Source organism: Tupaia chinensis, unplaced genomic scaffold (genome assembly GCF_000334495.1).
Source record: "Tupaia chinensis unplaced genomic scaffold, TupChi_1.0 Scaffold140845_1, whole genome shotgun sequence".
NCBI lineage: Eukaryota > Metazoa > Chordata > Mammalia > Scandentia > Tupaiidae > Tupaia > Tupaia belangeri.
In genome coordinates this window covers 505072-529743 of record NW_006200713.1, presented here as the reverse complement: position 1 = coordinate 529743, position 24672 = coordinate 505072, and the positions used below count along the sequence as shown (strand labels likewise).

At 42.3% G+C, this 24672-nt stretch overlaps 1 protein-coding gene across 3 annotated transcripts in view; it reads right to left on the bottom strand.

Moving 5' to 3' along the window:
- FERMT1 (FERM domain containing kindlin 1) overlaps nt 1–22033 on the bottom strand; it is a 46790-nt gene extending 24757 nt beyond the window's left edge. For 2 of the 3 annotated variants that reach the window (XM_006162826.3, XM_006162827.3), the window contains exons 1-7: nt 21832–22033; nt 16443–16614; nt 13579–13812; nt 11136–11282; nt 8602–8815; nt 7007–7109; nt 81–188 (exon numbers count right to left, since the gene is read on the bottom strand). In XM_006162826.3, coding sequence (XP_006162888.1) covers nt 81–188; nt 7007–7109; nt 8602–8815; nt 11136–11282; nt 13579–13812; nt 16443–16593 — 957 coding nt within the window. In that variant the 5' untranslated portion in view covers nt 16594–16614; nt 21832–22033. The remainder of the gene's footprint in view (nt 1–80; nt 189–7006; nt 7110–8601; nt 8816–11135; nt 11283–13578; nt 13813–16442; nt 16615–21831) is intronic. The other variant, XM_027766083.1, reaches the window with a different exon arrangement.
- Nucleotides 22034–24672: the final 2639 nt, after the last annotated feature.

The following is a 24672-nucleotide window of genomic DNA, read 5'->3' as shown; positions in this document are numbered from 1 at the left end:
ACATTATATAGAATATGAAACTTTAGCAGAACAAACTTGGTTTGTCTCTTTCCAGAGAAAAGATGTTGAGGTCCCCATACCTGTAGAGCTGCAAAGATCAACATTTCCTCCTCTGTGCAGTCAATTTCTTCTAAGAGAACAGCCCACCTGGCTTGTTCATAGAGCTGGTTTATTCGGACCGCATCATACTAGAGAAAGAAACAGATATGTGTGTGTGCACGTGCACACAGGACATATTTATATCCCACCATACACAAATTCTGCAATAATTGAGGACAAGCTCTGTTAATCAGATGCAATAACCTTTAGTTCAGGCCAGCTGAAAGGAACACACCTTTATCTTCCCACTGTTCTAGTTTAACTCTAGTTCTTCCCCCTCAAATATTTTCCACAGTTTCTTTGAGGGGCCCAAATGATGTATCTTGGATTCCATTATTTTCCTTTTCTTTTCTCACACTTCTATTGATAGTAAAAACAGTGAAAATGGTTTTTGTGGTCATGTAAAGGAGAGAGGATCCCCAAACCAATTTGCAAACTCAGGGTAATCCCAAATAGAATCTAGTAAGGATTTTTCAGAAGGACATTTACAAGGCCTGCAGGTGGTGTGGAGGTTAGGGTGGCTGGATTGCACATGGTTGAATGTGCTGTCCTAGTCTTGGAGAGGGTACCATAAAAATCACATTGGGCATGAGTGTGTGTGTGTGTGCCCAAAATCCAGAGAGGAGATTGGAGGAGAAGGATTGTGGTATGGTCATCCTTGTTGGAGGGTGATTTCTTACTTTCTCTCTGTCTCTCTTTGGTGAGCACACACACCCTATGCCAAAAATCTAAGGAAAAAAAAAAAAGCACTTAAGTTCCGTAGGGGAGAAAGAATTCTATACTATAAATAGTGTTGAAAATGCCTAGCCTGGGCCAGCCTATAGCCTAGTGGTTGAGAGAGCCAAATCCCACATGGCTACCACAGTTCAAATCCTGGCCCCAGTGGTTGAAAAACATGCTGGGCACCTACCTGCACGTCCAGAATTTTGATGGCATGAAGAGATGGGACCAAGGCATGGGCAATGCTTTTCCTTTTATATTAACACTACGCATACTAAGAAAAAAGTTGATAGGGAATGTAAAAATCTGAAGTAAATAAAAAATAATGCAAATAATGTTGTTGTCAGATAAGTCGGAAATGTGACCTGTTGTCCAGGCACACTTGTTCTCAGCATTTCTAAAATTGCTGGGAGAGGAAGAGAAGTGCAAAACTAAATATGTGGTACTCTGGAGACTGGATAATAAGTATTTTTTTTTTTTTTTAAGAGAGATTTTTGCTATAGAGTGTGTGAGCTTGCCAGAGAGACAGAAAGCAAGAAATCACTCCCCAGTGAGGATGGCCACATTGCAACTCCTTTTCCTCCATTCTCCTCTCAGGATTTTGGGCATATACACACATGTGCCTGGAGTTGAGTTTTAAGCTGCCAGGTCCGGGACTCAAACTGCTGTCAACTATGTGGGAGTCCAGCGATGTAACCATTATGCCATCTGCTGGTCCCCAAATAAATATTATTTTTTTCAGAGAGAGATTTTTGTTACAGGGCACATGCGCTTGCAGGAGAGACAGGGAAAAACAGAGAGACAGAAAATGAGAAATCATTCACGGGGTGGTGGTGTGTGTGTGTTTGTGTGGCCATGCCACAAACCCTTCTCCTCCTGCTTTCTCCTTTTGGGATTTTGGGCACATACACACTCAGTGTGAGTAATAAGCTACTGGGCCCAGGACTTGAACTATGGTGGACTATGTGGGAGCCCAGTGACATAACCATGACACCATCTGCTGGCCCTCAAAAATAAGTAAAAATAAGCAAAAATAAGGAATTGAGTTAGCAAACTATCATATCTAACTGTCTCTTTGTAGGAGTGTCTATGACCCTAATGTTGTAGGAGTTTCAGTCAGAGTAAGTCACAATAAGACTTCTCTCAAATGCATTCAAGAAAGATTTAAAAAAATGTAGTGAAAGCTTCCACACGTGGACATCCTTATATCCCCACAAGATAATAAAAAAAATTCTCTAAAAGAATTTTTTAATAAACATTTCTTACACGTACAAGTTAACATTAAGGAAACACAGGACTAGAATACGATGTCATAACTAGATAAAGGCTGAGGCCTGTCTCTCCCTGAATATCACAGGATTTCCTGGCTAAGGCTAAGGAGTTTCCTCTTAGAGGTTTGTTCATATTTCCACTGAGGCACTGGAACATCACAAGGTCCTTTCATAAGTCATCAGTAGGAATCCTACAGGACGTCTCTCAGAGAACTCTCTCAGTGGGTGGGATTGGCAATCTCACCAATCCCCTTGGTGGAGATTGGCTATTCATGCCCTCTCTTTGGCTCAAGATTTTTGTTGGCTCTTGGCTCATTGAAAATGGAGAGCCCAAGCTGGAAGTACATGGATTCTACCACATCTACTCCCTGAATCCCTGTTTTTCTCCGTCTAGTCAGTTCAGTAAACCGCCCTGCTTCTGTCAGTCAGCAATATGAAATGTCATAACCTACTTATCATAGTTTTCATGCTCTCCAACAGGTTACCATTTAGATATAATCACTTCTTAGCCTGGTAGCAGCTTTTAACATCCTCCAAGTCTCTTATGAAAACATGCAATTTTCCTTTACTAAAAATTAACATACTATGAACCATTAGCTATGTATTTTTTTTTTTTTTGTAATTCAGGCATTTTTGAATGTATTTATAAGGGGCAAAAGAATACACACAAAAAGATTTGTTTTGAATGAATTTAAAAGGGAAAAAAGAGTAGACAATAACAAGTTAATGTCTCTCTATTCCTTGAAACTACAGATGGTAATTTCTCTATGGACTGTCTTGTATCTTGGCTCTGTTCATTCATGTATGTTTCATATCAAAAGAGAGCCGATTCATTCTTTTTTAACAGCAACTTGGCATGGATGTTTCATAATGCATTTAACCAATTCTTTACTGCTGGACATCTGTGGGGGGGAGGGTTTCCAATGTTTTCCTAGAACGAATAATGTAGTAATAACTGTCCTTGTACACATGCTAATACATATCAATCTGTATGTTTGAGCATAACCTGGGAGTGGACTTGATGGACCAAAGCTATATAGAATTGTAATTCTGATAGATATTGCCAAAGTGCCTTCTACAGAGGCTAGATTAATTTGTACTTTGACACAAGGGTGTATGAGAGTGCCTGTTTCTCCAGTCTTACTAAGATAAGAGTGTGAAGCTTTTTGATCTTTGCCAACATAAGCTATTGTAGTCTTCCCATGAACTGTGTTCACATCCTTTGCCCATTAGTCTACTGGGTTGTTAAGTCTCTTTATTACGGATTCATAGGAACTCTTTTTTTTTTTGGAGAGGTTTTCGCTCTGGGGCGCGTGCGTTCGCCAGACAGACAAAGAGAGACATAGAGACAGAAAGCGAGAAATCACCCCCCAGAGGGGATGGTCACGCTGCAATCCCTTCTCCTTCATTCTCCTCTCGGGATCTTGGGCACGCGCACACACGCGCCCGGCGTGGGTTTTAAGCCACTGGGTCCGGGACGCGAATTGCGGTCGACTACGTGGGAGTCCAGCGACATAGCTATTACGCTAACTGCTGGTTCCCAGGAACTCTTTATATAGCAGGGAAGTCAGTTTATTGTTTGCAATATTTGTTGCAAAGACTCTTTAAAATAGTATTTTCGATCATGGATAACATTTTCATTTTTTATTAAAATGTATCAATCTTTTCTTTTATGGATTCTAGAGTTTGCATCTTTTTGGTACATTATTTTTGAAATGTTGTATTATAGTAGTTTATATATCTGAGATTAAATTGGCACCTGTTACTTTGGACCTATGACCTGTACACAACTCTCCTCTGAAAGTCAGAGAAGCTCCGAGTGTACACTGTAGAATTCGGTCCTTCTTGTAAGGGGCCTTCTGTGCCTCAGTGGTGTCATGGTTACTGTCTTTGCTCTTTATAATTTGATTGCAGATTCCATGAAAACGTAAACAATGTTTTACATTTCCACATCCCCTGTTACTACACAGAACAGAGTAGGAGTTTTAAACTTTAAAAAACAGTTTATTTATAAGGGGACTTCAAAAAGTTCATGAAAAAATAAAATTAAAGTACAAGTTTATATTGGTGCAAAAACACTGGAAATCTAGGCATGGTTTTTCTTATAATACACATTTTTCATGAACTTCTTAAAGACTGTATTTCTTTCATGACAGAGAAACAGAGAGAGGAAGAGGGAGAGAGAGAGAAGGTCAAGCACTCTCAACAGCATCTCACACCACAATCTTCCCCTTAGCCTTCTCAGTCAGCCAGAATCATGAGTACATGTGCATGTGCCAGGCATGTATTGGTTGACCCAGGAACTAACCTCTGACCCTTCATGTGGCTTCCAGCATTGCAGAACAGCATGCTACTGCCGCACCACCATGGCTGGGCCTTAAACTTGGTTTTATTTATACTTCTTGCAACTTTAAGTGGTGAGGGAGGGAGGGTACTGCCACAACTCTAGAGTGATTGGGATCACTGACCTGTGTCCAAAAGACACATCACATTAGACTGAGTCTTCTGTCAGCTTTGAGTTGTTAGCTGCCTCTGGCTGTTAGATTCAAATTTCACTTCATGGACCATAAAAAAAAAACTCCTTACCAATTAAGCAGAAGAGGAGGCCAAAGTGTCCAAGACAATAGCCTCAGTGATCCTCAATTTCAATGTCCTGGCCACCTTCTGGGAGTATAATTCCTTTTACTTCTTCTAACTCTTCAGACATATGCATATTTAACATGTTCCTCCATGTGTGATATCTTTCTGATCATCTGCCATGTCTGGATTCCTTGACTATAAGGTCATTTCCACTTTCCTGACCATTTTTTTCAGGGGCAGACGACAGAGCTGATTTCTTTTTAGCTTAAGCTCCATTCTGAAACAAGGGATTTATTGCTGGGAGGGTCCCTGGGACCAGGTGATCTATCATTGACAAGGTGACTAAATTGGTAACAATGACTCTCACAGCATCCTTGAGGCATGTGGCAGTGTGGGGCAAAGACGTGGTCTCTGTCTCCAATGACTCTGCAGCCTAACTGTGAAAAAACCACTTATGCATGTGGTACAACTGAGGTCTGAGGCCTGAAATCATGCAATTCTCAGTTGGTTGTAGCTTACAGAAGAGAAAGGCATTTCCATGTGGCCTAGCATAGAGAAAAGACCCTTTCTGGAAGCAGCATGATTTGAATGTGTTCTCGGTGCAAGTGGTCTGACTCTGGAGTTCTTGGACTTGGGAGTCAGAGTTCAGTGAACCATGAGCTTGGACAAGGAAAACTACATCTCGATTTGCATGAACGTCTAGTGGAAATTTAGCATTTCCTTGTAGGAAGGACGTAGGCAATAAATCATAATATTACTGTGTACTTGTCACTTTGTGTCCACTAGAGTCACAGATTTTTCCTATTGCTCCAGAGTTGTTGATGCTATCTTCAAATAATGCTCACCATGCATGATTCAGCATATATATTATTCTACTTTGAGAAAGATTTTGGTTGCTACAGTTCAAACGAACTCTTTTGTATCGTAATCCTACATATGAACAACATGGACAGTTGTACGATTCACAATGCTTTAAAAAACACCTCACCAGTTGTTTAGGAGAATCAGTACTGTAATTTCTCCGGAAGGTTTTATCAAAAAAAGGCCAAAATTTGCTCTTTAGCTTATGATTTTTTTTTTGAGAGTTTTTTTTTTGCTATAGGGTGCGTGTGCTCGCCAGACAGACAGAGACATAGAGACAGAAAGCAAGAAATCACCCCCCAGGGGGGATGGTCACGCCGCAATCCCTTCTCCTCCATTCTCCTCTCAGGATCTTGGGCACGCACGCACACGCGCCCGGTGTGAGTTTTTTTAAGCCACTGGGTCCGGGACGTGAACCGCAGTCGACGATGTGGGAGTCCAGCGACATAGCCATTATGCTAACTGCTGGTTCCCTTTAGCTTATGATTCAGTAGCAGTTATGCACCCTGGATACAAGCCAGGTCCATGGGTATTAATGTGGGTCTAAACTGTTGAAATGACAAGGAATAGGGTTTATTTGGAAGAAGATGTCAGGGAAGCTGCAGACCACCAAAGACCAGACTTCACATTAGGACCAAGAAGACAGAGCCAAGAGATCCTGGTAGAGCAGGAGGAGGTCTGTACTGAAAAGCTGATGTAAGCAAGCAGCTCAAACAAATGCCCAGAAGTAAGTGGAAAAGAACAACAAGCATAAATTTGGGGGGAACAAGGCAACGGAGTCACCCTGTGTACTCAGATGACTGGCTGCCTAGCCATTAATCTGCTGGGCCATTTAACTGCTGACTCACCACTCTACAACGCGGCTAACCTGCAGGGAACAAGGAAGGGGCAGAAGACCAAAGGACAGATCTCACGCCTCGTGAGTTGTCCTCACACACTCAGGAGGTAGACCTGCGGTGCTCTGAAACCCCACTGAAAATGGAGGTGGTAACCAGTTGGATCTTTATTCACATAGATGATCCCTCTTTCTCAGCATAGAAGGCTTGTTAGGCATAGCAGTAGGAAGTCTTGCGTGCACCACCAGGTAGGTGGCCCTGGCTTGTTCACGAGAACCTGCCCTTAACCCCTGTCTCTGATAACTCCTTTCCTTCCTAGCATTAAGGACTCTAACTCTGTGAGCTTCTCCTTGCTCCCTCCTCACTTCGAGTGCAGGGCAGTGGTGTACACTGTGTGGGGCGCCAAGAGCCTTGGAGACTCCTGCTTCCACGGGGGCAGCTGACCACGCGCACTAGAAACCCCGAGATGACAAGGCAGAGCCCGGTGTACATGGAGTCATCTAACCCGCATAGCTCAGCTAAAAGGAAGGCCACACACAGGAATCCTAATTTTGATTAAGATTACCAATGACTCAATTTTACACTACCATACATCTACGTTAAAAAAAAAAAAAAAAAAAAAGAGAAAAAGGATCTTACTTTAGGATTCAAGTCAAAAAAAGAGTAGTATTTAAACCGAAGCAGCAGTTGCTCATCTTCTTGGATGCCTTGTTCCATAAGAGAGCGCGAGGAATCTAGCCAGCTGGAAGATAACGGTGAGTTTAAAAAGTCAGTCAGTTTAGGGGTCAGCAGGTAGTGTGGTGGTTGGAGTGCTGGACTTCCACCTGGCTGACGGCGGTTTGAGTCCTGAACCTGGTGGCTTGCCTTCTCACTTTCCCTCTCTCTCTGGTCAAATTAAGTAATAATAAATAAAATAAATCTTAAGCAATGTTTTTACATTGATATATATTATTATTATTAGGCTATACACATGTACACACATGCACACAAGAAGACTTCAAAAAGTTTGTGGAAAATGGAATTAAAGTACAAAGTGTATTTTGGTGCCAAAAAAATGGAAATCTATGTATATTTTTTCACAACATGCATTTTCCATGAACTTTTAGAAGAACCTTCATGTATGTATGTGGATGTCTATATATCTATGAACATAGAGTAATATAAGCAAAATCAGTAAGCATGTAATAACATATATAACATATAATTTATATTATATATATATAAAATATATTTTTTCTATGAAAAAATGTGTCATGACTGTCCCAATTTAATCTCTTTTTTTTGGAGAGGTTTTTGCTATAGGGCGTGTGCACTCGCCAGAAAGACAGAAAGAGAGACAGAGAGATAGAAAGTGAGAAATCATCCCCTGGGGGGATGACCACACTACAATCCCTTCTCCTCCATTCTCTCTGGATCTTGGGCACACATGCACACGCGCCTGACGTGAGTTTAAGCCACCGGGTCTGGGACTCGAGCCACGGTGGGCTACATGGGAGTTAGGCGGCATAGCCATTATGCTAACTGCTGGTCCCCCCAGTATATATTTTTATTTAGTTATTTTTTTCTCATAGACACTTAATTTATTTAGGAGAGGTTTTTGCTATAGGGCACATGTGCTCGCCAGAAAGAGACAGAGACAGAAAGCGAGACCCCCCCCTCCCCGGGGTGGGGGATGGCCATCCCGCAATCCCTTCTCCTACATTCTCCTCTTGGGATCTTGGGCACACGTGCCTGGTGTGAGTTTAAGCCACCGGGTCTGGGACTTGAACCGTGATTGACTACATGGGAGTCGAGCAACGTAGCTATCATGCCATCTGCTGGTCCCCTTATTGACACTATAAAGTAATTCAGTGAAGGAGGCAGGGAAGTTATCATTTTAGTTTTACAGATGAAGAGCCCGAATCTCAGGGAAATCAGATGATCCTTTCAGTGTTACAGGTTTCTCGGTGGAGCCAGCATGAGGATTTATACCTTTGACAGTCCACGCTACCTCACCACAGCAATGGTCTACCTTATTCTCTAGAACTTTAGCTAGCTCTACCTTATTCTCTAGAACTTTCTGCAATGATAGGACTATTCCTTATTGGGGCTTTCTCATTCCTTGCCCGCTGTCTCTTTCTCTGGTGAATATGCATACTCTCTGGCAAAAGTTAAAAACAAAAAAGAGACACTCCCGCCATGTCTCTGACTGTCAGCACCTGTTCAGAGAGAAGCAAAATGAGCCAAGTCCTTACCCTGCATTCAGCTTGGCTTTATCAACCACAGACCGAGGCTGGTACATGTCAGCAAGTGTTTCTGGCAATGGCGGGGGCTGGCTGAATGCGAGGATGCTGCAGTTTTGTTCCGTCAAAGGGCTGTCAGTGAACCAAGTCATGGTGGATGATGCGGGTGTGCCATTAATGGGGTCGTATATAGGAGTCATGGTTTTACTGTACAAGCCAGGGCTTACTGCAAGGCAAGGGGAGATGCACTGTGAGATGAGATTCAGAGAGCGAATTCTTTTTTTTTTTTTGGAGAGGTTTATCACTATAGGGCGCGCGCTCACCAGACAGACAGAGAGAGACAGAGAGACAGAAAGCGAGAAATCACCTCCCAGGGGGGATGGTCACGCCGCAATCCCTTCTCCTCCATTCTCCTCTTGGGATCTTGGGCACGCACGCACACGCGCCCGGCGTGAGTTTTAAGCCACCGGGTCTGGGACGCGAACTGCGGTCGACTACGTGGGAGTTCAGCAACATAGCCATTACGCCGCTAACTGCTGGTTTCCCAGAGAACGAATTTTTTACAAAAAGAAGTACTAACATTACTTATGCTAAAAGAAATTTTGATTTTATTTATTTATTTTTAAGAGAGATTTTGCTGTAGGGCACGTGTATGCACTGGAGAGACAGAGAGACAGAAAGTGAGAAATCACTCTCTGGGGTAATGGCCACGCTGCAGTACCTTCTCCTCCATTATCCTCTTGGGATTTGGGGCATGCATGCACATGTGCCCAGTGAGTTTTAAGCTGCTAGGTCTGGGACTTGAACTGTGGTCGACTATGTGGAAGTCCAGCAATGTAACCATTATGCCATCTGCTATTCCCAATAAAATTTGACTTTAGAAGGGACCAGGAGTTAGCGTAATGGCTATGTCACTGGACTCCCACATAGTCGACCGCGGTTCGTGTCCTGGACCCGGTGGCTTAAAACTCACGCCAGGCGCGTGTGCGTGCGTGCCCAAAATCCCAAGAGGGGAATGGAAGAGAAGGGATTGTGGCGTGGCCATCCTCCCTGGGGGGTGATTTCTTGTTTTCTGTCTCTATGTCTCTCTCTGTCTGTCTGGCGAGTGCACGTGCCCTATAGCAAAAACCTCTCCAAAAAAATTTTTTTTTTGACTTTGAATGTTTGTACCATTAAATTTAATGAGTCATGATAGTAGGGAAATTAAACACAGGTAAAGATTTTGTTTATATATTCAGTTCCAGAAAAACTTAGGCGCTCAAAGATAAAAGCTTTTAAAAGTTGGGCGAGCAGGTGGCAAGGAAGTTAAAATGTTGGATCCCACATGGCTGACTGTAAGGTTCAAGTCCTGGACTCAGTGGCTTGAAAATCACTCCAGGAGTGTGTGTGTAAGTGCCCAAAATCTCAAGAGGAGAATGGAGGAGAGGAGATTGTGGTGCAGCCATTCCCCCAGGATCTCTCTCTCTCTGGTGAGCACCACGTGTGTTCTATAGCAAGACAAAACAAAACAAAACAAAACTTCAAAAAATCAACGTAGTCAAAGCCCAGTCTCAGTGGAGCAGGTGGGAGTGTATGGAAGTGCGGTGCTGGAAGCCACATGGCCAACTATGGGTTTGGGTTCCCACTCAACGTGAAACACACTGGGTATGCATGTGTCCAAGATCCTGCTGATCTAGAATGTCAGTGAAGGGGACTGCTACATGAGACCTTATTGAGGGCGCTCTCTTTCTCATTGTACATATGCACTCTCTCATGAATAGAAATAAACAAACTTTAAAAAAATCAACATAGACAAATGCTGGAGAGCTCTTTTCTAATACAAGTCAAAGTTCAATTTCAGCAGAAGTTTCAGTACAGTTCGCAAACTTAGATCCCCACAAAATACACATACGTAAGTTTCAGACAGCCCTTTAAGTAGTGGCAATTTTAAGAATCCAGCAAGCTGATAATCTGTCTGTAATTTGCATAAAGAAATCATAATGACCCTTTCTGTTCTGACATATTCCATGCAAGAAAGCCCTCAGTGTTGCAGTAAACTACAAAGTTGATTATTTTGCTACGAAAACAAAGGGATGATGCCTTTCCAGACATTTTGCCTATCCTTCTTATACACCCTGTGAAAAACTGAATTCAGGAAAGGCTAATATGAGAACAGAATCAGGAGGAGAGAAGTTTATTTGAGTCATTCAACTTATCTCCTTTCTATCAATACTGCTCTTATTCCAAATTCATAGCCAGTCATACTAAAAGTTTGCATTCATCAACAACATAAGTTATGCAGTTAAAATAATGATTTATTAAGAATAACTGTTGGAAAAAAGCCTGAAATGAATTTCTGTTATTTTATTTTATTTTTTAAGGAGATTTTTGCTATAGGGCACGTGTACTCGTCAGAGAGACAGAGACAGAGAGATTGGATATACTTTCTTCATTATATCAAAACAGCCATTTCATTCCTCCTTTGCCTAGGGCTGTGAGAAGAGGTATATTTTTCTCTTGGGTTTTAATCTATGTTTACAAGTTAAAATATCTGTCAGAGATCTTACCTGGTGAACCTGAAATTGTTGGAGAACTCTCCAGGTTTAGAATATCTTCAATTAAGGGCTCCTTATTATTTTTGTCTTTTTTCTTTTTCTTCTTAAAATAGTCACCAGAAGGCTTTAACAAGGAAAGTTCTTCTGATCTTCTAATATCTAAAAATAAAATTAAAACAACTATTTCTTTAAAATAAAGAGAAAGTTGGGACCAGCAAGTGGCATGGTGGTTAAGGTGCTGGACACTTCCACATGGCCAACAATGGTTTGAGTCCTGGACCTGGTGGCTTCCTTTCTCACGTGTTCTCTCTCTCTCTCTGTCTCCCTCTGGTCAAATTAAAAATAAATAAAATAAAATAAAAATGAATGAATAAATAAAAGAAATAATTCTTAAAAAAATAAAACAAACCCATACTCTTGAAAAGGCAAAACTCTTCAAAAAAAAAAGAGAAAATTACTTCTAAGACTCAGTCACTATGTATTTGAAACTGTTTCTTAGGAAATTCTTGAGACATAAATAAATAAATTGCATCTTTCTTTCTTTTTCTTTTTCTTGCTTTTTTTCCCTCTTTCCTGGTCATCTCCCAACTAAACTATTTATAGTTGAATCCTTATCTCAGGGCCTGCTTCTGGAGAACTGAAACTATGATAATGTCATTTCCCCTTCAGTCAGATACATTTGTTATTTGACCAGAATTGCTGAAAACCATTAACTGCACTGAGTACCTATAATCCCAGGTGAAAGACAAGGAATGTGGGTGTGTTAGAGGCTCTGGATAACTGGAGGTAAGGGTGCTGATTCCATCAGATCTTCCCAATATCCTCAGTGTAGCCACTACTTACGCTGGGACTGACCTGCAAGTCAGCCTAAGTCTCTAATTACCAAATTGCAGCACATTCCTGTGGCCATTCCAAACGCATAATTTATACACAAAACCTGATGATGAACCAGAAATTCCAGCACAGGTATGAAAAGCAAAGTAAGGGGGGCCAGCAGGTGGCATGATGGTTGGGGCATTGGACTCCCACATGGCTAACAGTGGTTCGAGTCTCAGATCTGGCAGCTCTCTTTTCCACTTTCCCTCTCTCTCTCTCTCTGGTGAGTGCACATGCCCTGTAGCAAATAAAAATAATAATAAAAAAAATAAGTAAACTTAAATAAGTATTTGTTTAAAAACTAAAGGAAAATAAGGACTGGTCCCTGCCTGGGTGACTAATGGAGCTGGATCTCACATGTGACTGTGTGGTTTGAGTCCTGGACCCAGTGGCTTGAGAAACACACTAGATGTGTGTGTGTGGCATGACCATAGCCCTTGGGGGGTGCTTTCTCTCTTGACCTCTGTGTCTCTCTTTGGCAAGAGCATGTACACTCTGGCAAACTTAAAGAAAAAAAAGCAAAACAAAACAACAAAGCCAAAACCCTGTATCTTCAACCCCTAAATCTGTGCCATTTTTGTTCTTTTAGGGAAAACCCCTCAAACTGCTAAATTCGACTTAGTTTCAAATGATCAGATAAAAAAATGCAATGATTTGAAATACCAAGTTGGGTCCTTAAAACTATAGTAAAGATACCATCCGACTGCTGCTGTTTATTTTGAAACCTCTAGCTTACTGCAGCCTCAACTATGATGTGTGCTTCCAGGCCAAATCCTCACTAGAACGTTCCTGAAGATAAAGTGTCCTGGGTTTGCCATTTGCCCACTTGCATCAAGGTTACTACCAGAACTCCCATTCTGCAATGGAAGGTTCCACGCATTTGGGAATCTGGAATGCAGAGATGCCCAGGCAACACTTTCTGCCCTCACCCTAAGTAATGTCATGCCAGCCCCCAACAATGGCATTCCCAACTCTGTTGCTACTGTCCTTCTTACTCTCTGCAGTCCAATTCTGCCCGTACCTCTCCCCCACTTTTTTTTTTTTTGTTTGCTATAGGGCATGTGTGCTTGCTGGAGACAAAGAGAGGGAGAGGGAGAGGGAGAGGGAGAGGGAGGGAGAGGGAGAGAGAGAGAGAGAAATCATCCCAGGGGAAATGGTTGTGCCACAATCCCTTCTCCTCTATTCTCCTCTTGAGATTTTGGGCATGCACACCTACATGCCTGGCATGAACCCCGCATGGCCAACTGCATGGTTTGAGTCCTGGACATGGTGGCTTTAAACACATGCTGAGTGTGTGTGCTAGCATGCCCAAAATCCTGAGAGGAGAATGGAGGAGAAGGGATTGAGGCATGGTCATCCCCTCACCAGAGGGTGATTTCTCGTTTTCCCTCTCTCTCTGTCTCTGATGAGTGCACGTGCCGTTTAGGAAAAAAAAAAAAAGGAAAAAAGTGTGCTTGCGAGCTTGCTTCTAAAGGAGTGTTCTCTAATTCACTGCTAGAAGCAGCAGAAAGCACACATCATTTTCCTGTCTTCCTTTCCTAAGAGTCTAAAGGCTGCAGGGGCCCTCCATGGTACTCACTGAGAGTTCTGCAGATATCACTGACAGCCTTGAAAACCACAGCCGAGAAGCTGACACGCAATCTCACGGTCTTCAGGTTGGGCAGGCGCAGACGAAGCATTTTATGCTGAGGGGTGAAGAGAAGCTTTGCATCTGCCTGGACGCCATATTTGTCCAGGGTCCAGTGGGTTTTCAGAAGCCAGCAATGCTTCTGTTCCCACCAAAGGGCAAAGTCTGACCAGTCTTGGGGTATTTCTGCAAAAATGGAAAACATGATAAAGTCAAGTGAGAGTGAGCCCAGCATAGAGGGTGCAGGATTGATTTCAGAATCGATCTGATATGTGCAAAAACTGAAACAACAGATCTTCAGTTCCCTCTCTCTCTCTCTCTTTTTTAAGGTTTTTGCTATAGGGTGTGTGTGCTCGCCAGAAAGACAGAGAGAGATAGAGAGACAGAAAGTGAGAAATCACCCCCAGGGGGATGGCCACGTCGCAATCCCTTCTCCTCCATTCTCCTCTAGGGATTTGGGCACTCATGCACACACACCTGGTGTGAGTTTAAGCCACTGGGTCCGGGACTTGAACCGTAGTCAACTACACGGGAGTCCAGCGATGTAGCCATTACGCCATCTGCTGGTCCCCCAAGTTCCCTATCTCTTTTTACAATTCAAGACTTCATCCTTGGTTTGTCTCTAAATTCTCTAAGGCAAGGCAGAGAGAAAACTGTGTGACCCTTAAATAAATCAAGTTTAAATACTGTGGGAAGAATAGAAACAAGACACTTGTTTGTGATGAAGGCTGAAGTTATCTTCTCTAAAATCTCTGTGTGTGCTCTCTTCCTTTCTGCAAAGGTCAGAAGCATTTGGCTGTGTTTAACCAATTTTATTTCTCTTATAGAAATGTATCCTTGGACCCGTGGATCATAAGGGAGTACCAAGAGTCCCCAAAGTTCACAGAGAAGTATAATAAAACTGGGATTTCAGTCAGCTCAGTACGGTTCAACTTATCAGGACCACCATATTCTCATTTTCTGAAGTGTGCACGTTGAAACCAGAGTTGGACATGTTCGCTCTCAATCCTGTGTCAATATTGAATCTTTCTCCTCCTTGACGTTGGTGCTATAGCTGAATCTTCTCTTCATTAACGTTGGGATCAATAATCAATCTTTTATTTTGCTAAATTAAAAGCCATCAGTATTTTTACTTACTTGTTACATTTGCTTAAATAGTCTCGCTCTCCATGTTAGAAAGCCTTTCTCTCAGTGTTGCTAGTGGAAGCAGAAGTTGGTAGTTTTGGAAAACTCTACGATTCAGCATTTGCTCTCTGAGCTATATATGCAACAGAAATGCTCACCAAAAGGTATGTATTATAGCAACCCTATCTGTAAGAGTCCCCAAATGGAAACAACCCAGATGTCTGTTATGAGGCTAATAAATAGTGACATATGCACACAATGAATATTATACAACAGTGAAAATAAATGAACAAAACCTATATGCACCAATATGGGTAAATCGCACAGACACAAAGTAGACGTGTAAGAGTAGATCCTATATAATTCCACATATATAAAGTCAAAAACCAAGCAGTACTATTCCTGTGGTGTGGGATGAGTCAAGTTCCCCTACTGGGCCTGGGTAGGGGAATAGCTAATGTTCCATTTCTTCTTCTTCTTCTTCTTTTTAAAAATAGGTTTGCTATAGAGTGTGTGCACTCACTAGAAAGAGAGACAGAGACAGAGAAAGTGAGATAAAGTAAGAAACCACCCCTCAGGAGGGACGGCCATGTTGCAATACCTTCTCCTCCATTCTTTTTTTTTTGGGGATTTTTGGGCACGTGCATGCAACCAGCATGATTTTCAAGCTGCTGGGTCTGGAATTTGAATGATGTAGTTGGCCATGTGGGATCTAGCCACACCACACCACTGGCTGGCTCAGTGTTCTATTTCTTGATCTGGGTGGTAGGTTTATGACTGTGAAAATTCATTAAATTGTACCCTTATGAAAAGTGTACTTTTCTGTGTATATTTTACTTTAATAAAGACCTAGAATAAGAATTTATTTCACTAGTATAAATGAAAAGCCAGCATACAAAGCCTTAAATAGAAGGTAAAAATAAATACAAAGGAAAAAGAACATTATTAAAGTCTAGGTTGAAAATGTTGATTCCTGATCTGAAGAATCTGATCTGAAGTCTTGTTTTCCTGTGTTTAAACAGGGGCAATAGCAAATGATGTATAGTGTTAAAAGACATTAACACCAGGGAACCAGCAGTTAGCGTAATGGCTATGTCGTTGGACTCCCACATAGTCGACCGCGATTCGCGTCCTGGACCTGGTGGCTTAAAACTCATGCCGGGCGCGTGTGCGTGCGTGCCCAAAATCTCGAGAGGAGAATGGAAAAGGTATTGCGGCGTGACAATCCCCCCTGGGGGGTGATTTCTCGCTTTCTGTCTCTCTGTCTCTGTCTGTCTGGTGAGCGCACATGCTCTATAGCGCAAACCTCAACAACAACAACAACAAAAAAACAAAAAAACCATTAGCACCAGGCTAACTTGCTCACTGAGCAATCAAGTATTAACAGAGAATTGGAGAACTGGCACACTGGTCTAATGACATGACACTCAAAGTCACCTTAGATTTCACCAATGGAATGGGTCCCATTTATCGCTGAAGACTCAAGTTTTACAGGAGTGTTTAGATTCAGGTCCTCTTACAGGGACCTCATTTCTCCTCTTCTTCCTGAGGGTAGGGAGCCTGTTTGCGGGGCCACCATGAGATGGATGATCAGAAAACCACGGTTGATCAGATAGCCTAGGCCAGCCTTTTCACGGCGCTAGTCCGGAAAGTGTGTCAGATACAGAGGAACCACAGAGAGAGGAACTTACTGATCTGCTCCACTAACTGGAATATCACACCCCCAACATGCAGGTCTCCGGATACTCTCAGCTTGATGTCTTTTTGCACTTGCTCATTGGGATGGTCAACGTGGACTACCAGCTCCCAGGAAGCAGATGCAAAGTCACTGGATGACAGCATTGTGGCAAAGGCAGGTGTCTGCTGAATAAAAAGGAGACAGATCAGAATGTGAGAAGAAAACTGGAACAAAAAAAACTCTGTAGTGTTCTCAGTGCTTCCAGAGATTAAGTTCACTATCTGAACTTGAAAAACAAAAAGCCTTATAAGAATGATTTCAAACCACCTAAATTTATATTACCTTTCCATTCAACTCCAAGGACCACTTGACTATTAATTGTGTTCACCCAACGTATCAATCTTCATTTTCCCTCTCTATTGACCGTTTTTAGCCTTCTCTTGACTATTCAAATAGGCAATCAAGATGGCAATCCCCAATGATATTTTTTAAAAATTATTTATGGAGCAGCATGTGGTATAGTGTGTAAGGTGTTGGACTCCCATGTGGTTGACCACAGTGTGAGTCCTGGACCCAGCAGCTTGGAACTCAGGCTAAGTGCATGTATGTGTATGTCCAAAATCTCGAGAGGAGAATGGAGGAGGAGGATTGTGGCATGGTCATCCCTCCCAGAGGGGTGATTTCTTTTTTATTTGGAAATATTTTTGCTATAGGGCATGTGTGCTTGCCAGAAAGACAGAGAGAGACAGAGAGACAGAAAGTGAGAAATCACGCCCCCCCCCGGGGGATGGCCATGCCAGAATTCCTTCTCCTCCATTCTTTTCTCAGGATCTTGGGCACACACACACATGAGCCTGGCGTGAGTTTAAGCCACAGGGTCTGGGACTCGAACTGCAGTTGACTACATGAAAGTCCAGCCACATAGCCATTATGCTATCTGCTGGTACCAGGGAGATGATTTCTTTCTTTCTTTCTTTCTGTCTTGCTCTGGCAAGTAAATGTGGCTTATAGCAAAAATCTAAAAAAATAAAAAATAAAAAAAAATAAAAACTTTATTGAGGCATGATTTGCATGCAACAAAACACACAGATTTTAAATATACAGTTCAATGCATTTTGTTGTATGCAAATTACACCTCAGTAAAGTTGGCACTTAAAAATGACATTATTAAAGCTTTCACTAGCTCCACTATCTCTGATATAAATGTATCATTACATTCCTCTATAAAGACTGATATTTCTTGGCATGAAAGCTCAAAAAATAATACAGCAAAACAATTTCTATTTCAGCGATTATAATGTGTTGTTTCACCTTAAACGAAATAAGGTCATCAGTAATTATCGCCACTTATTTGGCTTACTTATTGTTTTCGCATAATATAAAAATTGATATAAAATGCATCTATTACGTTTTTGGATACCTCATTGGCAAACGATTTAAAAATACAAGTGCCAGACATAAAAAGCTCAGGAAACAGATTGGTAAGAATGTCACACCTGCAGTTTTCCCTACTTTGAAGGAGCAGAGAGGGAAGAAGCTAAGTAGTATCAAAATTGAAATGTTTCAGGTGGTAAAAGGAGAATCAGAATCCCAAACTGGTAGTATTCAAACAAAACTTGAGATGCCAGCTCTCTCTTACTTTTAAACATAAATAAATAACTGTATAGCTGTGGGCTATTTTCAATATTTAAAATAAAAGTAGTTTAAGTGATTATAATGAGTTTTTTTCACTTTACTATGTAAGGAGAGCTTATGAGAAACCCATATTTTCATAAGGCCCATTTTTGAGAAACACCAATGTACTTCAGGGCTTCTCTACCTGGGAGCACACACTAGTAATCCCCTGGGACATTTATTAAAAATGCAGGTTCTATTCAGTAGGCCTGGGGTGGAACCAGAGAACCTGCACTTCTAACAAATTCCAGGTTATGTTGGCCTGTGGCTCACACTTTAGAGTCAAAAGAATCAAGTAAAAAAATTACAGACGAGAGAACCTGTACTCGGAACAAACTCCAGCTCATGCTGGTGTGTGACTCACACTTTAGTTAGTCAGTTTTATTTTTAATAGGGTATATGCACTCACCAGAGAGAGACAGAGACAGTGAGAGGGAAACTGAGTAATTACCCCCCAACATACACACCTCCAGTACGGATAGTCACAACTCAAATCCCTCTCCACCACTCTCCTTTTGGGATTTTTGGGCATGCATGCACACTCTTTTGGTGTGATTTTCAAGCCGCCAGATCTGGGTCTTGAACCACGGTCTGCTATGTGGACATCTAGCACCTCAACCACTATGTTACCTGTCACTCACACCTTAGTGTCACAAGAACTAAGTGAAAAATTAACTTCAGGGCTCAGTTCTTTCCTCCAACCTACCCAAATTATATTAAATCAGGGACTACACTGATATCTGTAGGAACATTATTATTTTTAAAAAATGTTTTAAAGTTATTTCTTAATTTATTCATTCCATGAGTGAGATAGAGACAAACAGACACCTCCAAGAGGGTCTTGATTTCATCATCCATCCTGGATCATGGACTGATGCATACCCAGTATATTCAGGGAGGTCTCCAGATTTGAACACAGAACCTTCCCATATGGGTCAGCCTTGCAGGTATCAAGTTTTACTGCTGCACCACTGTCTGGTCCCCATTACTTTAAATAATAAACAATAATTAAGCAATCAGTGTAATACTAAGTTTGTGTTCTTTTGAAAATGCACATTTGTAAGCATAGTAGAATCTCAAAATATATAAAACAGAAATGTTGAACACTGCAAATCTGAACAGGTTTAAGACAGATTTTATGTGTCTGAATCAAATTTAAGAACTCAGAAGTAGCTGCTTATGCTTTTACAACCTGAAGGATTCCTAAGATGCAATGCATATGCTTCCGAATGCAGAGGCCCATGTAGGGATCTCTTACATGGGCTCACAGTATAAAGATTACATTGGGCCTACCTGCTCCCACTGTCATCATCAGCTGAGGGGGCCATTTATTATCATTATTATTAATTGCCAGAGGGCACGTGCCCTTGCCAGAAAGAGGGAGAGGGAGAATGCAACCCTCCCTTGGGGTGTGGTCATGCTGCAATCCTTTCTCCATTTCTCCATCCAGTCTTTGGGTGGTCCATTATATTTTTCAAGCCCCAGGGCTGGAAATCAAACTGTGATCACCTTACAAGATCCAGCTCCCTTATGCACTAGGCAATGGGGGCAGGAGGGTTCTAGCCTCAGGTGTTTTGATTGGGTGATGTACTATGCTTTTACTACTGTCCTCAAGTTAGCTCTTGGCAATTCTATTTGGGATCTCAAGCAGCTTATCTGAAAAAAAAAATCAATCAAATTAAAAGATGGGAAAATGAGCTGAACAGGCAACTCTCCAAGGAAGAGATACGAACAAAAAAAAGCATATGAAAAAATGCTCAACATCCCTCATCAAAAGGGAGGTGCAAATTAAAACCACAATGAGATACCACCTAACCCCAGTCAGAATGGCTAGGATAAAAGAAAAAAAAAGTGATAAGTGCTGGTGAGGCTGCAGTGAAAAAGGAATTCTCCTACACTGTTGGTGAGAATGTAAATTAGTACGGCCACTATGGAGAACAATGGAGGTTCTTCAAAAATCCACCAATAGAACCACCATATGATTCAGTAATACCACTCCTGGGTATCAACCCAAAGGATAAGAATACACTCAGTCAGAAAAACACTTGTACATTCTTGTTCACTGTAGCTTTATTCACAATTGCAAAAACAGGGAATTAACCCAAATGTCCATGAACAGATGAATAGATTGAAAAAATGTGGCAAATATACACTACAGAATACTACTGTGCCATAAAAAACAATGGGATCCTGGCATTTGACAGAAAGTGGACAAATAGGGAAGATTTGATGTTAAGTGAAGCAAGCCAGACTATGAGAGAGACATTACATATGCCCCACTTAATTATACCTGAATGTCTGCACTCTATGGTAGAAACTGAAAGATTGAAAGGTATAAAAGTATGGAGAACAGTTATGGATGGATACTGGAGACAATGTGGGAGGGGGTGGGCAATGGAGATGGGAAGAGAGAACCAGGGTAAAGAAAAAAGAAGCAAAACATTTAATAGACACAAAAATGGAAAATTATCTGTTGATGATAATGTGTATGATAATATCATTGACTGGAATGAATACAATGCATTCATGCTGGGAAAATGTATTTAGTATGTCATAAGGAGACATAGTGAATAAAATATAAAAATAATTAATAAATTTATAAAAAACATTAGAAAAAAGATTTAAAAAAAGAGGAAACTAGGGCTCAGAGAGATTAGGCTTTTTGTCATGTAACTATTAGATCATGGAGATGGATGGAAATCCAGATCTTTCTAATTGCAAATTCTTATCCATCGTATTGAGAAACATCCTTGATAATGTTGTAATGCCAATATGAAAGAAAACTCTTATAACTATGTGAACTAAATGGTCCACAGCCATTTCTATGAACACAAATCTTTCCCAAGGAGGAGAAAATAAAAATAGCCTCTTCATAGTCAATAACTTGGTATCGGAACTGTCTGACTTTAAGACTCAACAATTTCTAAGATGCTATAATTTGAAGTTTAGTTGTTTAAAATGTTTTGTAAATAAAGTCTTTTTTATCTTTTATTTTACTTTTTTTTTTTTTTTTTTAAAGCGTGACCCCTTGCTCCTTGTTTCACAGGAAATCAGATATAAGACTTTTATTTTTTTCTAACCCCTGGGTATCCAAACACTCATTTAGACAACGTTGGTGATTCCCTTTGAGGCTAAAATTAGACAATCTGGTTTCTCCACATTCCTTTCCCATCTTCCGGCTCTTTAGTTTTTTTTTTTTTTTTCTTTTTGAGTGAACTCCTTGTCTGTAGCAAGTTGTTACTTGTTGGCGAGAGCAGCAAACCTCAGCTAGGAAAACGCATCGAAGGCGACCAAAAAGAGGCAAAGCGCATCGGCAGTCGTGCGTTTCCTGGGTGAAGTTTGGGTCGCCTTTCACAGAAAATTAAAAAATAAAAATAAAAAAATAAAAAGGCAGGGAAAATAGTCCCTGACGCTTCTCCTGGAAAACCAGACGGTGCTCAGTGTCCAACGGCTACTCCGCCCGTCTTTTGCCGACCTTGCAATGTCCTGGGGCAAATCTTGGGTGGACAGAACCTGCCCTTCATCCCATTAAAGGCAGCACTCATGGCTGGACGGAAAATTTATATTTGCAAAGCTAGAAGCGCAGGGCCCACAAGTTGCTCACACTCTGACAGTATTATTTTCAAATCAACAGCCCTGCAAGGTGCTGCAGAACGGAAGGAGAAAGGGGACTCAGAAGGCAACGGTGCCCATCAGTTTACCTCCCCCGCCAGCCCCTGAGCACCCACCTGCTTTCCTGGAGCCTGCTGCGCCCGGCCTGGAAGACTTACTGTAGGAGAGCTGCGCCCCTGGAGACCGGGGCAGAGATCAATCCAGGCCAGGCTGGGAAAGAGAGCACGAGAAGTGGGGCACGGAGGGCGCCCAGTCGCTGCAGCTGCTCCTCTACGCTGACGACCGCTGGAGTTAGGGTGCACCGACAAAGCTGCCCCGGGACCTCCCGGGGAGACTGGGCGCCCGCCCCCAACCGGGCGCGGTGCTCAGGGTGCACTGTCTCCGCCCTGCGCTGCCCCCAGTGGCTCTGCAAGGGCCAGCGCGCGGCGGGGCAGGTGAGGGCACGCCCAGCCACTGGCTTGCTAGATCTCGCTCTAGTGGAGAGGAGGCGCAGTCCGCAGATTATTTTCAGGGGAAAGGGTGTCCGAAGGGTTGGTGTGTGGTTGGAGAGCAGAGAGAACCCGGACAGAGGCTCACCCCCTGTGGCTCCTCTTGCGACCTCTTATCCCGCAACTCTCAGGCCACCTCCAGTTTTCCTGGTTCCCGACCGAACCTCGCCCAGATGATTAAAGCGTTGCCATTTCCCATCCCCTCTGGGTATAGCATCGCTCACACCCCGAGGGTGCGTCCGGGCCCAGACAGCATCCTGGAACAACCGTCTCCTTTGTAAAGAGCTCCGGAGCACCTGTGATCCGCGAGGTGGAAGAAACAAAACCTACTCATCTCTGAGTAAGAGGATGATGTAAACCCCGGGGAGGGTGAGGCAGCTGGAGTATTCACAGTGGAAGACCCCGACGCCCGAGGCCAGGCCCCAGACCGCAGTCTGCACTCCACCTGGGGTAGCACAGCTCCGGATCACCACTCAGTCCTGCTGGCCACTTTCCTGTTGGACTTGCTTTCAAAGACAGCTGGGCCACCCAGGAGGGGTGGATGACCTTGGGCAATTTCTAATTCTCTAAGGCTCTGTCCTTCATCCAACACACTTTCTAGTTGAGCGCTTACTCTGCATCTGGCGTGGAGCTAGATGCTGAGGGAATTCAGCAGAAAGTAGTTTCCTCTTCTGTAAAATGGGAATAGAGATGGAACAACAAGCCATTCCATGGTGGAACACAGGCTTCGATGGCTTATATCGCAGTACTCAGAGCTTGTTTGGATTAATTAATTAATCAAGTTAATTAATTTCAAAGTGTTAAACGTGTCAAAAGTTTGATTATTTTAAAAATACTTGTTTATTTAATTTTACTTATTATTCTTTCAAGTCACCAGAAACAGAGAGAGAAGGAAAGTGAGAAAGCAAGCTGCCAGGTCCAGGACTCAAACTGTGATTGGCCATGTGGAAGTCCAGCCACACCACACCACCTGCTGGCCCCAATTAATTAAATTTTAATTTAAAATTAATTTAGAGGCTGAATTCCTATTTTGCTTGAAAATTACCATATTCAGGAATTACTATGGTTTCTAAGTGTTTTAAATTAAACTTAAAAATTCAGTTGAACATTATCATTGAACGAGGGATTTTATAACAAAAATAAAATAAATGAACTTGAAGTAGAATTTCCTTATTTGGTCAAGTTTGCCAACTATGGGAACAGGGTCAATTGTCATATGGCTCCACGTTCCCACACACCCAACATCACTGAACAAATACACTCTCGTCTGGGGCAGGTGTTCAAAGTTTGATTTCTGGAGACTGCTTGTGACCAGCTAGAGCTTAGGCTGTTCCAGATCTTCTATAACTTTGCTGTCTTAATGGTGCTATTTATACCAGTGTGGGTTTTTTCATTTTGGTTGAAAATATCTGTACCAAAGAATCCAACTGGTTTTAAGCTTTCTCCTTGGCCTATGCTATTTTTTTAGTAATTTTTTTTTTTTTGGAGAGGTTTTTGCCATAGGGCGCGTGCACTCACCAGATGACAGAGAGAGACAGAGAGACAGAAAGTGAGAAATCACCCCCCAGGGGGGATGACCATGCCGCAATCCCTTCTCCTCCATTTTCCTCTTGGGATCTTGGGCATGCATGCACATGCGCCTGGCGTGAGTTGTAAGCCACCGGGTCCGGGACGCGAACTGTGGTCAATTACATGGGAGTCCAGTGACGTAGCCATTACGCTAACTGCTGGTCCCGGCCTATGCTATTTTTAAAACTTTTAATTGAAATGATATGTATTTGTAGATAAGAGCACACATCAAGAATATCCAGATGATGAACTGTCACAATCTTGAACACATCTGTGGAAGAGTGCCCCTATGAGGCATGGGACATCACCGGACCTCAAAGCCCTCTACTGACCATTTCCACACCCCCATCAAGGGTAACCACCACCATTCTGATTTCCATCTCTGGTGGGTTTTGCTGTTCATTGTACTTGATACAAATGGAAGTAGATGATATGCATTATTCTGTGTTTTTGTTTTGTTTTGTTTTGTTCAACATAATGTTTGCAAGTTCTATCCATGTTGTGTGTCCTATACTTTAATTTCGTTTTTTACTTATTACTTGGTTCTTATCATTCTGTGACACAGATCTGACACTAACCACTAAGGTCTGATTAGAAGTGGGTTATGAATATGCTCCAGACTTCAAAATTTCCTATGTAAATAACCAATACTCATGAGGCCAGCAGGTGGTGTAGAGGTTAAGGCAGCTGAATCCCACATGGTCAACTCTGCAGTTTGGGTCCTTGACCTTGTGGCTTGAAAAACATGCTGGGTGTGTGTGCCTAAAAAAATCCTGAGAGGAGAGAGGAGGAGAAAGGATTGAGACATGGACGCTTCCTCAATCCCCCTACCCCCTCCCCCCCCACCAGGGAGTGGAGTGATTTCTCACTTTCCCTTGCTCTTTCTGTCTTTGTCTCTCT